This window comes from Melospiza georgiana, chromosome Z (genome assembly GCF_028018845.1).
Source record: "Melospiza georgiana isolate bMelGeo1 chromosome Z, bMelGeo1.pri, whole genome shotgun sequence".
In the NCBI taxonomy this organism is placed as follows: Eukaryota; Metazoa; Chordata; class Aves; order Passeriformes; family Passerellidae; genus Melospiza; species Melospiza georgiana.
The window spans coordinates 779,906-791,489 of NC_080465.1; the positions used below are offsets into that span (position 1 = coordinate 779,906).

Sequence of the window (11,584 nt, forward strand, 5' to 3'; positions counted from 1 at the left end):
TTGTAGGATCAGTGCAAGGTCTCCTGCAACCTTTGTCAAGGAATTGCTCAAACCCCCTTCTGCAGGGTGTACCTTCAAAGTGTGGGGTTTGGTTTTTGGAACCATTCACTACTGAGATATTTTACCATCAGGTGTGATTTTCTTCAAAATTTTAATTTTAAATCTTTACACTCAGTACAATTTCATGGTTTAAAATACCTGCCCTTACACAGAAGTACAAAATGCCTCCCTTATTGTGCCATGACAGTTTTTTCATACACTTCAAATTTGTACTGGATTCCATTCTCTTCTTGGATATCAGCAGGGACACCTGGGTACCTAGGGAGAGAGGAGAAGAAAAAGCAAAAGCCAACAAGCAGGTAAGAATATCATCACGATTCACCTGTAATTTATCCAATCAACCAGAAAAGCAAGTTATTTGGAAAAAAAAAAATGAAAAAAATGAAAACATTGTTTTTTAGAACAGGTACACCATTTTCAGGACTCATATTAACTACTATCCATGATTTATATGCACATCTTTTAGACCAAGAAGGCATACTCTGACACAAAACAACAACACCCCTATTTTTGGCTTAAAGAAATACCCAACATTTTTTATTAAAGCCTCCAATATGTTATTCAAAATGTCAGCCAAGGAAGACAAGATTATGGAACATTTTGGTTTCTTTCCTTGCCTTGCTTTTCCTAAGTTGGTTTAGAGGAAATGCTAAGGACAAGGCTTTTTACAAGTTTGCAGGAGATTACTAAACAGGTGACTGCTACCACAGAAAGAGTTCCTCTATATTCCAGGTTTTCTAAGCCACTTCTTATTAATAGATGCTTTCAAAAATCTTTTCATCTCCCCGCAAAAGAAGAAGGATTTTGTATGAGTAATACTGACTTTGAGGGAGAGATAATTTTAAATTTATTTGCTAAGGTTTGGCATCGTCAGGTTTCCACTTCAGTGAGGAAATTACCTGTTATTTTACAAAATCATGTTCTAACACCAATGTTCATTTCAGTACATTGGCCAAAAACAACATATAGCTAGGAACAGCCGAGAGGGAGCGTTGGGGTCAGATCTCAGGACACTCAAATGAGCACAGAGTAGCTCACAATATATTGGAGCTGGAGAAGATGACTCATCCTCCCCACCCACCCTGTCTGTCCTGCATCCCTCTTCCCTGCCCCTGCCTATCCTCCCCCAGAGCTGTGCTAATCCATTCCTGTGCCCCCCGAGGAGAGGCTCACTCCTCGTACTTTCTATTTCTTCCATTGCTGCTCTGTAACCAGCTGACAGCCAAAACAGGAGCAGCAGGAGGAAAACAGGTCTGGTCCTTCTGGTTTTGAGGCAAAAATTCAGGGGTCTGAATTTTTGCTGCTCCTCAGTGCCTGTTGGGTGTAATCTTGTTGGAGAGAACATAAAAGCACAACAGAAAGATGACAAAGATAATATAGAAGAAACCACAGAGAATGGCAGAAATGGTAAGTTTTTGTACACCTTTTCCTACTGCATTTATTAGGAAGAAGGAATTTTCTCAAGAGGGAAGGAATAACCTTAGAAATACATAAACTCAAGCCTCTACGCCTAAGTCCATTTAATTTGTCTTTGGCAATTTTATAAAAGACATTCAGAGGCCAAATGCAATTTACTAACAACATACTGAGAGTTACAAAGCTTAGTAAATATTTGAGTAATTCTAAACCAGGAAACAATAGGAAAAAGCTATTTTTGCAGCAAACTGACATAGACAATTCTTTACTGTGAAGATCATAGGAAAGGTGAAAAACACAGCAAGTTCCAAGAGAACCAGTGTAGAGCGTGGTGCCATTCCAGGTTGTAAGTGAAGTATGATTCTGGGGAAAAATTCACCTCAAACTCAAACCAACATGGCCTTTAATATGACCCTTAAAACATTCAAATTAGATTACTCTGAAGACAAGCCTGGTACTCATTTTGGTACTTACTCTGTTAGAAGCTTGTAGTCTTTATGGTCAATTTCTGGAAAAAATGTGTCACTTTCAAACTCTTTCAAGATTCTTGTCACAAACAATCGATGATGAATTGGCTTCTCCATTGCTGCCTTTAGAAACAACACAAACTCAGTCACAATTTTATGTATCACAGGCTTTTAGCAAAGCCGCGAAAATTACACTCTGAATCTCCTCTTTTAGACTCTGCTGAAGAGCACTTTCTAAAGGGGTAATTTCACCCTGTGTCAGTTCCACCTGGTAAGTGGCAGCAATACCCTATTCTCGGAGCCTGGGGTATATGACAGAAGTTAAGAACAAAATTTGAATAGCCCTGTGAGAAGAAAGGAACAGTAGGCCCAGTAGCAACAAGCAATTTCTGAATCACACCTCTTTGGGAGACAGGAAGGTTTAAGTGGTGAGAGATGCCCACACCACAAGGTAATTTGTTCGGATGCTTAATATCACTGCTAGGGATTTGTGCTGTATTTTTTGGAATTCCAGAAATCAATCTACCCCTTGGTTTAACTCCAAAGTTGAATCTGTTGCTCTTCTCTGGAAATGCTGCAGCACCTCAAGGCCTTTCTTGCTGTGAGGGGCTTAAAACTGATCACAGCATTCGAGGTGCAGCATCTCTGGATATTTCCAGAGATATTTATATTTCCAAGGTCCTTGGATGAAAATGTTCTAAGATAATGTTTGTTAGGTGAGGCTTTCACCAACAAATTCAGAAGTTAGGAATATATATTTTGTGTTGAGATTGAAAATGGCAACTCTTTCAGACCTTGCGGGCATTACAATAACCCATGAAAAGCTACTCTAGGGCTGGTTACAATACATTTTTGAAAAGCTTGTAGCTGTTCCTCTCTTTCGAGCAGTGCTTTTTGTGGAAGATGACTCACCATGCAGCAGGGTATTAGCTACTACTTCAACAAGCACAGGAACCAAGTAATAACAAATGGAATCCAATAAAATTAATTAACCACCGTTGAGAGGCTAATTTGTAGAAAAGCTGCTCTACTACAGAACAGTTAGAAATGAAAGAGGTAAGTCACAGCACACAAGCATCGAACAGCACTGAACTGGTGTCCATCCAGTTTGTACACATACACTAGTATTTTTCTTTGTTTAGGCATAGGGAGGTAAGAAGAGTCACACTCGCAAAATGACAGAACAATAATCTGTTTCACAAATAAAAACAGGTGTTCTGTAAACAGAGACACTTCTGCTTTGTAGTAGAAGAACAAACCAACTTCCTATCCAACCCTGTGGGGAATTCAGCTCCATCAAGAACTCTCTACCACCGCAACAGGCCAGGGAGGAGCATAGGGAGGGACCGACCACAGGCGGTGCAAAGAAAGTTAAATTATCACAGCTTAACTGTAATTTAGAAGGCATTTTAAATTAAAAACCTGGAATTTCACAACGTGTTTTTGAAAAAGTGTAACTGAGAAATTTATATAAGATAAAGACACAATCTATAAATTAAATCACTATAATAGATCACTAAACACAAATAATCAAGAAATAGGATGTAGATTTTGATTTGAATTTCAGAACGTTAATATTTCATTCAACAGAACCAGCTGAAAAGCCAATATTCTCACATAATCACCCTCAGGCCAGACCCTGCCCCATGGCCCTGTCCCACCACCCTGAGCCCTGCCACTCCAGTTACTGCCCATGGGGACAGCTCCTGTTCCCTTGGGAACACCTGCCCCCCCCTGTTCTCCAGAGACAACTTCAGAGAAATAAATTCTGTGTCAAACACGAAACTTTCCACAGGTGGAGCCTCCAAAGGAGCCTGTTCAGGGAGGCCTGGATTCTGACACTGCCTCAGTGAAATACTGCTGAGGACATGGCACAGTGGCAAAGGAGTTTTGTCATAGTTCTGTCCGTTCCACAAGGAATAAAATAGGTCCTCACTGATATTCAATTCCGTCTTGCCCTGTCCAGCCCACTCCATCGGTTTCACCATTTTTTTGGGACCAAATAGAAATTAGAGGAGGCACAGAGCTGAGCTGCTGGAATGCTGATATACTCACTCAACATCACAAAACCATACCATACACATAAAGAAATTGACACTCACATCTGTTGGTTTTTGTGGATTTGTATGTGTGTGTTTTTGTTGTTGGTGGTTTTGTTTGGTTTTCTTAACATCCTATTTAATATTTAAGGATGTGATGGACTTACAAGTCTTACTCCCAGCAAAACCTCAATGTTGTTTTTGACCCACACAGTTTAAATGTAGTTACGAGAGACTGATACAATTCATACTGAGTGGACTCAGAGTAATCTAGTCCAGTGGAAGGTGTCCACGTCCATGACAAGAGGTTTGGAATGACAAGGGCCTTTAGATCCTTTCCAGCCTGAACCCTTCTGTGGGCCTCTGACCCCGCCAGGGTGTGCAGAGAGCACTGTTTTTCAGAGTCGAGGCCAAGACCTGAGCCTCTCAAGAGACAGTATCTCCACACAGGTGCAGCAGCGTCTTGACTCAGAACAGAAACCTGGTTTTGAAATCACAGGATTGTAGAATCTCCAAGGTTGGAAGAGACTTCCAAGACCACTGAGCCCAACTGCTACTGATTCTTCCAACTCTCCCCACTCACCATGCTTGAGGTGTAGGTGGGAGCAGCTTTGACATCCACGAATGAAATGTCTAGGGGATGAAGCAGAGCCAGAAGCTGTGCTCCAGTACATCTGATGAGCTCTAACAGCTGTGGGGGACTCCAGGGCCAGCACCACAAGCCCCCAGCACACAAGAAGCACTCACAAGCCAGCACACAGCCCTCCAAACATGAAGCGCTCACACAAAATCACAGAGCGCCTTCCATGAGGTGTAACAGCTTCACAACTGCTGTAACCTGCTGCTGGGCTCCTCCTTCCTCATCCAGGCAAACAACAGCAACCCCAGCTCCTCCTGGAGCTCAGGAGATCCACAACAGTGCACAGGGGATCCAGACAGCATTGCACTAATATCCAAGCAAATTTACCAGGTAAGCCTGTGCTGTCAGAAGGCCAAAAGCTTCCCTGGGGGCATTGCTACTGCCCTGCAGCTACATTAGGAGATAATAAACCTGATGAGGGATCAGTGTCCAGTCAAATTCAGGAAGATGACACCCACATGAGTTTTCCTGAACCATCACCGAACTGATAGAGCTGTTTTCAATCTTTCCTGATCTCACTTGCCAATACCAACACTGCACCCAGCCTCTCCCTGTCCCCACTGCTCCCCCTTTCCCTGCTGCAGAGGTCAGCTCGGTTTCCAGACTGTGTGAGCACAGCATCAGTGTGACCTACATGAGGGCTTGGATGGCCACCATTTCCCACACATTTCTACACAGTATAATGGAAATATTCCTGTAAAATCCTTTGTGCATCTTTAATACAGGCACTAAAAATATTACTTGCAGGGAGCCTTCCCTTCTTCACGCTGGACATTCCCATCTCTCTCAATGCTTGTCCATGTCCAGGATAGCCAGGTCTCCTATTACTTTGCACATTCCCTTGTACCGATCAGTACAAATAGTACTTTCCAATTTATTCTCGATCAAAACTGCCAATTTATAATGTGAATATTGGTGAGTCACGGTCTAAAAAAAGGCATTATTTTCTCCCGAATATCAGAAGCCTCCAGGACAGATGCTCTTGGAAGAAGCAGCAGAAGCAACAAGTCTTTACAGCTGAGCCTGTGGCAGGGAAGGGGCCAGTGCTGCTGCTCACAGCTGGCTGTGGCTCTGCCCTCTGTGAGGAGAAGCCCTCTCCAGAAACCCTCTGCACAGCACAGGCACTGTCACGGCAGAGAGCCAAGGACATTTCTCCTGTAGGATAACATCTGGTTATAGGCTGAAGGCATCTGCACAGGGAACGCACGGTGGACTTCACCACGAGGAACAACAGTGCTACTTCACCTCATCTTCTTACAATCTTAGCAATCCCTAACTACTTCATTCCTTTACTGTCAAAGATGCATTTCCTCAGACACGGAGGTTCATGAAAAGCACACAAGGCAAGAAGTACCAGAAAAATGCATTTTCCTGCCCTGTACACAGGGCACAGTATCAGCCCTGACTCCCCACCAGGTGCATTATGGCACTGTCACCACACGTCTCACGTCTGAGTGCCCAGCAACAACTGCAGCCTATCTCCCAGCATGCCTGTAATGACTACAGGGCAGCAGCACTGTTCCTTTTCCTGTTAAACAGAATTTGCTTCACAATTCCTGACCCAGGGAGTGGGAGCAGCAGGAACACTGCTGGATGGGAAAGCAGAGTGAGTGCGACCTTTTTGCTGTGTGGTTATCTCCTGTTATTGCAACACCATGACCTGTCAGCTCTCTCTAAATCCTATTTGCTTCTCCATTTACATGTACAAAGTGTCATACTCTGGGCTAAACACGCTGGAGCACTTTTCCTTTTTTCTTCTTTTCATACCCTTTGCAGGGTCAGTCAGCAATCTCAGTAAAATAAACACAAAAACACGGGCTCAGTAAAATAAACATAATAATACGGGCTTTTTCTGAAGAATCCAGCAATTTAGGTATTTATGAAAAGCTCTCAAAAGCACAATAACGGTGTGACACTTGCCCACCGGCAAGAGCAATGTTCAGCTTCTAGACAGGTATTCTGAGCTTGAGAGTTGAGATCCTACTCTCTGAGACCTGTTCTGTGGCAATCTCTGCAGTTGGCTGGGAATGTGAAGGGAAAGCACCCCCTAAAGCAGCAGTAACAGGAACTTCATCCTCATCCCATCACAGAAAATGAGTAATTTAGGAGGAGGCTAAATGTACCTTGTACACTGAAGTGCCTCCCACGATCCAAACCATGTCTACTTTACTTTTCAGCTCTGGAGAATCCAAAAGAGCTAGAGCATCATCCAGACTTTTGGAAAGATAATGTGCTCCTTTTGGGGCTTCCCTAGAAAAAGCAAAGCTCTGTTACTAAATAAATCAAGGACAATTGATCATGATCATCAATACACTCTAGACACAAAATGTGCTTTGCTGAATTAACAAATAACCACATGCAGCATGTCAGTTAATTATTTTGAAGTGCCTGTTGATGCTGAATTATGTTTGAAGTCTCATCTGACTGTAGGATTGCTCAACAGATCACAGCATAACTGTAATTTAGAAGGCATTCTAAATAAAGAATCTGGAATTTCACAGCATATTTCTGAAAAAGTGTGACTGAGAAATTTACATATCTGTAAGATAAAGACAATCTATAAATTAAACATAGATCATTCGATACAGATAATCAAGGAATAAAATGTAGATTTTGAACTGAATTTCAGAACGTTAATATTTCATTCAACAAAACCAGCTGAAAAGCCAATATTCTCACATAACCACCTGCAAATCAACCTACATCCTCCAAAGCAATAAAGCACTACAAACGGACATTTGTGTTTAAAAATATTTGTGTGACTGTGGGTGATGCATTCAAGAAGTGAGTTCTGAAAAAGGACAGTTCATCCACAAATCCTAATAAAAATGAACTTCAAAAAATGAACTCTGGGCCACCAGTGTATGCAGGGACTAGAGAAATACAGTTAAATACATGAGTCAGAAATACTACTGAAAATTGTCAAATGGTTTGTGAGTAGAGTGAAAAGCAGTACTCATGAAGCAAAGTAATGACAATTACCTTGTGAATGAATTTTTAAATATTCAAAATTAAGAGTAAGGTAGTCATAACACTCAGAACCAACAGCAGAAATGCTTTCTAAACAGCTATCAAAAATGCTACATTTGGGACTACTGTATGGTGTAGCACTACAGACATTTTTTGGTGCAGGTTTTTATTTGTTTTACAGGGCCCTTATTTATCATACTTACTTGAGCTCCCTGCTGAGCACAATATTAATCCTGTCTTTTAAAGGACGGTTCTTCTCAGGGATGGAGAACCACGTCTTTTTACCCATTATCACGGCATTCTGTTTACCTGAGCAGGAGAGAATGGATTTGAATTGTTTAGAGACACCGATGGACTTCCCCTGCCTTTCCAAGCCCCTCTGCAGCAGTTAGCAAAAGCACAAGCTCAGGCCCCAGTTCTCAAATGAGAACTGATTTATAAAGCCACAACAATTTCCAGCAGAAGAACCACTCAAATTAAACCCAAAGCCAAAGTGCTACAGGTGATCAATCATACCCTAATATTCACACATAAATATGATTTCTGACCAAACCCAAACATTTATAACCTGATTACCTCTCATATGTAAAACTGCTAAGGAAAGGAATATTTCTCTTCATAAGGAAAAGGAGTTATCAGACAAAAAAAACCACAATGCCAACATGGTCACTCTTTCCATGTTGTTTCCAGGATGAGACACAACAGAGGCAAAGGTGACATCCCTGGTGTGAAGATTTATGGCAGCACAATCCATTGAGAAGTCTGGTTATGAAGCACTTTACCTGCCCAGCATCTGAGATCGCAGCTTATCAAAAGATCTGCAGGCAGGACAGAGCAAAATGTTTCTTTGTAATTATATTTCAAACATCTTTTTTCTTGATCACAGCTTATTCCTGCCAGGTAAGATGCAACTTGCAGACATCTAAAAAGACTGACAACTGTCAGTGGTGTTCTGCCCTTTTTTAGTACGCACAGGGTTGCAAAGGGTTGAACCAGGTCCTCTAAACATACGTAAAGTTATTCACTCAGTACTGTTTCAAAATGAGATCAGGCATTCCATGTGGATTATGGAACATTCAAATCAGACAATTTGAGTAAGTCTCCTAATCAAAACAGACTTTCAAGGCAGAAAATGGAGTCTGGCACGTAATCAAAATATAGGAATATACGAAGCTGACCAAAAGTGAGTTTTTACCAAACAAGTGAATTTTAACAGCATTAAAAAACCCCTAAACAAACCATGGAAAAGTGACCGTGTTGACAAACAACTGAAGTATTTCTGCTCTGTGGTTTGGACTTTATGGTGCGTGGATTTGGCTCAGCACTCAGAAAACTCAGCAAAATTAGACACAAGGGTCAGAAGGGTGGGTCCAATGGCCAAGGCTGAGCCACAGCAAACCAGCGAGATAAGCTAATGCGGACTGAAAAAAACCAAACCACCTGTGCTAATTAAGCAGCTTGTGAAAACCTTCCCATTTTAACTTGGAGTTTCATGTAAAGGTTTGTTAGATAAACTTTAGATGAAGTTTTCTATTCTTCTGGTGAAAGAAGGGACTTGAAAATTGCTCCCTAAGAGGACCAATCTGCAACTCCTCTGAAATACCCGCTTCATCCTCTTTCCTCACCTAGCCCGGGCGATTGAAAGGGTTGAAATACAGGTGGGACTTGTGAGGGCAGGCAGGGCAGAGGGCCGAGGCAGGGAAAGGCCGGAGCCGAGCTCGGGGCACCACACGCCCCACACCTTACCTTCCACACAGGCCGTGCTCGTCATTCTCTGGAAGTACTTGTACTCATTCCTGCCGAGGAAGCACGGACTGCGTTACAACGTGCCTTAAGAATAAGTTCTCTAATTTATATATATTTCTTTTCTGCAAGTTCTTTAATTTCAATGAAAAATCCCCCCGTGATGGATGTGTTGCTGGAGGCCGGGGAGAGGCGGTTGGGCAGAGCTGACGAGACCTTTGTCCCCCAGCTGTGCTCGCATGAGCGATAACCTGCGGCCACCACATGAGAGAGAGCCCACGCAAAAAAACCAGCCCCTGTCGCGCTCCCGCCACGCCGCCGTTTCCCGCCTCAAACAGCATCCCCTCAAGCACTACAGCTCCCAGCGCGCCCCGCGCGGCCCCGCCGCGCCCGCCCGCTGCCGCGCGGCGCGGGGCACGCTGGGGGCTGTAGTGCGGGCGGGGGGCGCAGCGGCGGCGGGCCGCGGTACCTGAGCGGCGGCCAGGGTAGCCGCCCGTCCTTGCCGATGCCCATGTTCTGGCTGACGGCCACGATGGAGTTGAGCGAGCGCGCCATGGCCGGGCTGCTCCGCGCCGCGCCGGGGCCGTGCCGTGCCGGGGCGGGCCGGGGCGGGCCGAGCGGGCGCATCCGGCGGGAGGCGGTGCCGCGGCGCGGGGCCCGGCCATGCCGCGGGGCCGGCGGGGCGCCGGGGCCGCGGGGCAGCCGGTGCTGAGCAGGTTCTTCGGGGCGGCGGCGAGCGGCGGCGAGAGCGGGCCCCGCTACACGGTGCGCGGGGCGGGTTGGGGCGGGCTCGGCCCGCTATCCCGGTGTCCATCCCGGTGTCCATCCCGGTGTCCATCCCGGTGTCCCTGACCGCGGCACGGACACTGCGGGACAGGCTGTCAGCTCCCGGCTGTACGATCTGTGTGGGCACCGGTGCCCGGGTCCTCAGGGCCAGCCGGGCAGGAAGGACACAAGAGCTGCTGGACAGGGCCCAGGGCAGGCCCCAGAGAGGATTTTTGGGCTGTGCAGCATCTGTGGGGTGGGCAGAGCCTGCGGGAGCTGGGCTGGGCAGGCTGCACAAGGGAACGCTGCCAGGGATGCCATCAACGCGGCCCAACATGTGCAGGGGCTGCCAGAGCACGGGCCGGGCTCTGCTCGGCGCTGCCAGTGCCAGCAGCAGCAGCAGCGGCCATCGAAGAAAGGGCAGCGAGGGGCAGGGCAGCAGGAGGGAGAACTTGTGTGCATGGAGGGACAGCAGAGCCCTGGAACAGCTGCCCAGGGAGGGCCTGGAGTGTCCCTGTGTGGAGCCATCCCAGCCCCAGCTGGGCACTTTCCTGTGGGATGCACCAGGGCACCCTACCTGGCCAGGGCTGGGCTGGGGGCTCCAGAGGGACATTTCTGCCCCAAATCCCCTGGGATTCTGTAATACAGGATGTGCCTGTTATAGGGGAGCTGGGGCTTGGCCCAGGTTTGGTGATCTGGGCAAGGCCAGCATGTTTGTCCATGCCACTGTTGCTTCACACCAGTGTTGAACCCCTGTGCCTTCCAGTTTTGCAAAATGTGGAATAATATTAAGGTTGTCATAAGTCAGGATGTTCTCTGGGGTTTGGTCTTTGTGTACTTTGAAGCCTGATCGGCCAGAAATGAGACCTGACCAGTGGGACAGGCAGCAGCTGCATCCCTTAGTCTAGGGCTCCTGCAATTAGCAAGTTTTAGGGATGTAAATGAGGATGTCGGTGTGGGTCCCTGCATGCCCGGCAGACTCAGGAAAGGCTCGGGGCCCCGTGTGCCGCAGCTGCCCCCGCTCAGGGCAGTGCCAGGCTCAGCCCTGCGCTCACACACACCCGGCTGGGCTCGCCTGCCCAGCCCCATGGGGGTCTCTCTCTGCACGGTGTCACTGCTGAGGAATGAATCCCATTTTTGGGCGGCTCTGGCGTGCAGTGAGGGAGCTGTGCTCCTGTCCCAGGTGCTGGAGCTCAGGTGACTTGGGGCCTGAGTGCTGGTAGGTGCAAGGCCAAAAGAGCCTGCTGTGATGCAGATACTCCCTGTGTCACCACTGGGGAAAAGAGGCTGTGTCTCTGCAGGTGGATTTCGTTCTGGGTTTGTATTTTCCACTCTCCCTGTAGTTACTGTTTCCAGCCCCTTCTGGCCCTGGAAGGGTGTTTGCCTTTTTTACCTGTGACTCAGGTCAGCTACTTGGGTTGCCTTTGGTCCAAATATATGTTGAAAGGTGTGGTTACGTCTTTCTGCCCTTGTAGAATAAACTT

At 46.2% G+C, this 11,584-nt stretch overlaps 3 protein-coding genes across 3 annotated transcripts in view; 2 read left to right on the forward strand and 1 right to left on the reverse strand.

Moving 5' to 3' along the window:
- The window catches only part of ZFYVE16 (zinc finger FYVE-type containing 16), a 78,986-nt gene that overhangs the window by 56,005 nt on the left and 11,397 nt on the right, over positions 1-11,584 (forward strand). The window lies entirely within an intron of this gene.
- Positions 138-9,933, reverse strand: DHFR (dihydrofolate reductase). Its single transcript, XM_058043457.1, has 6 exons — positions 9,805-9,933; positions 9,339-9,388; positions 7,796-7,901; positions 6,746-6,872; positions 1,951-2,066; positions 138-318 (listed from the first exon to the last, which is right to left on the reverse strand). Exons 1-6 carry the CDS (start codon positions 9,888-9,890, stop codon positions 231-233), a joined length of 573 nt encoding a protein of 190 aa, XP_057899440.1. The 5' UTR covers positions 9,891-9,933; the 3' UTR covers positions 138-230.
- Positions 9,999-11,584, forward strand: part of MSH3 (mutS homolog 3) — a 92,244-nt gene continuing 90,658 nt past the window's right edge. The window contains exon 1 of the mRNA XM_058043454.1: positions 9,999-10,100. Within this exon, the coding sequence (XP_057899437.1) occupies positions 9,999-10,100 (102 nt within the window). The remainder of the gene's footprint in view (positions 10,101-11,584) is intronic.

What these genes read in the sequence shown, in the direction of transcription:
- DHFR (XM_058043457.1), bottom strand. Translation starts at nt 9,890, where the DNA reads ATGGCGCGCTCGCTCAACTCCATCGTGGCCGTCAGCCAGAACATGGGC. An exon ending in GAGCACGGCCTGTGTGGAAG is followed by an intron (nt 7,902 to 9,338) that starts GTAAGGTGTGGG and finishes TCTCCTGCTCAG; the next exon opens with GTAAACAGAATGCCGTGATA. An exon ending in GAGGCACTTCAGTGTACAAG is followed by an intron (nt 2,067 to 6,745) that starts GTACATTTAGCC and finishes TTGTTTCTAAAG; the next exon opens with GCAGCAATGGAGAAGCCAAT.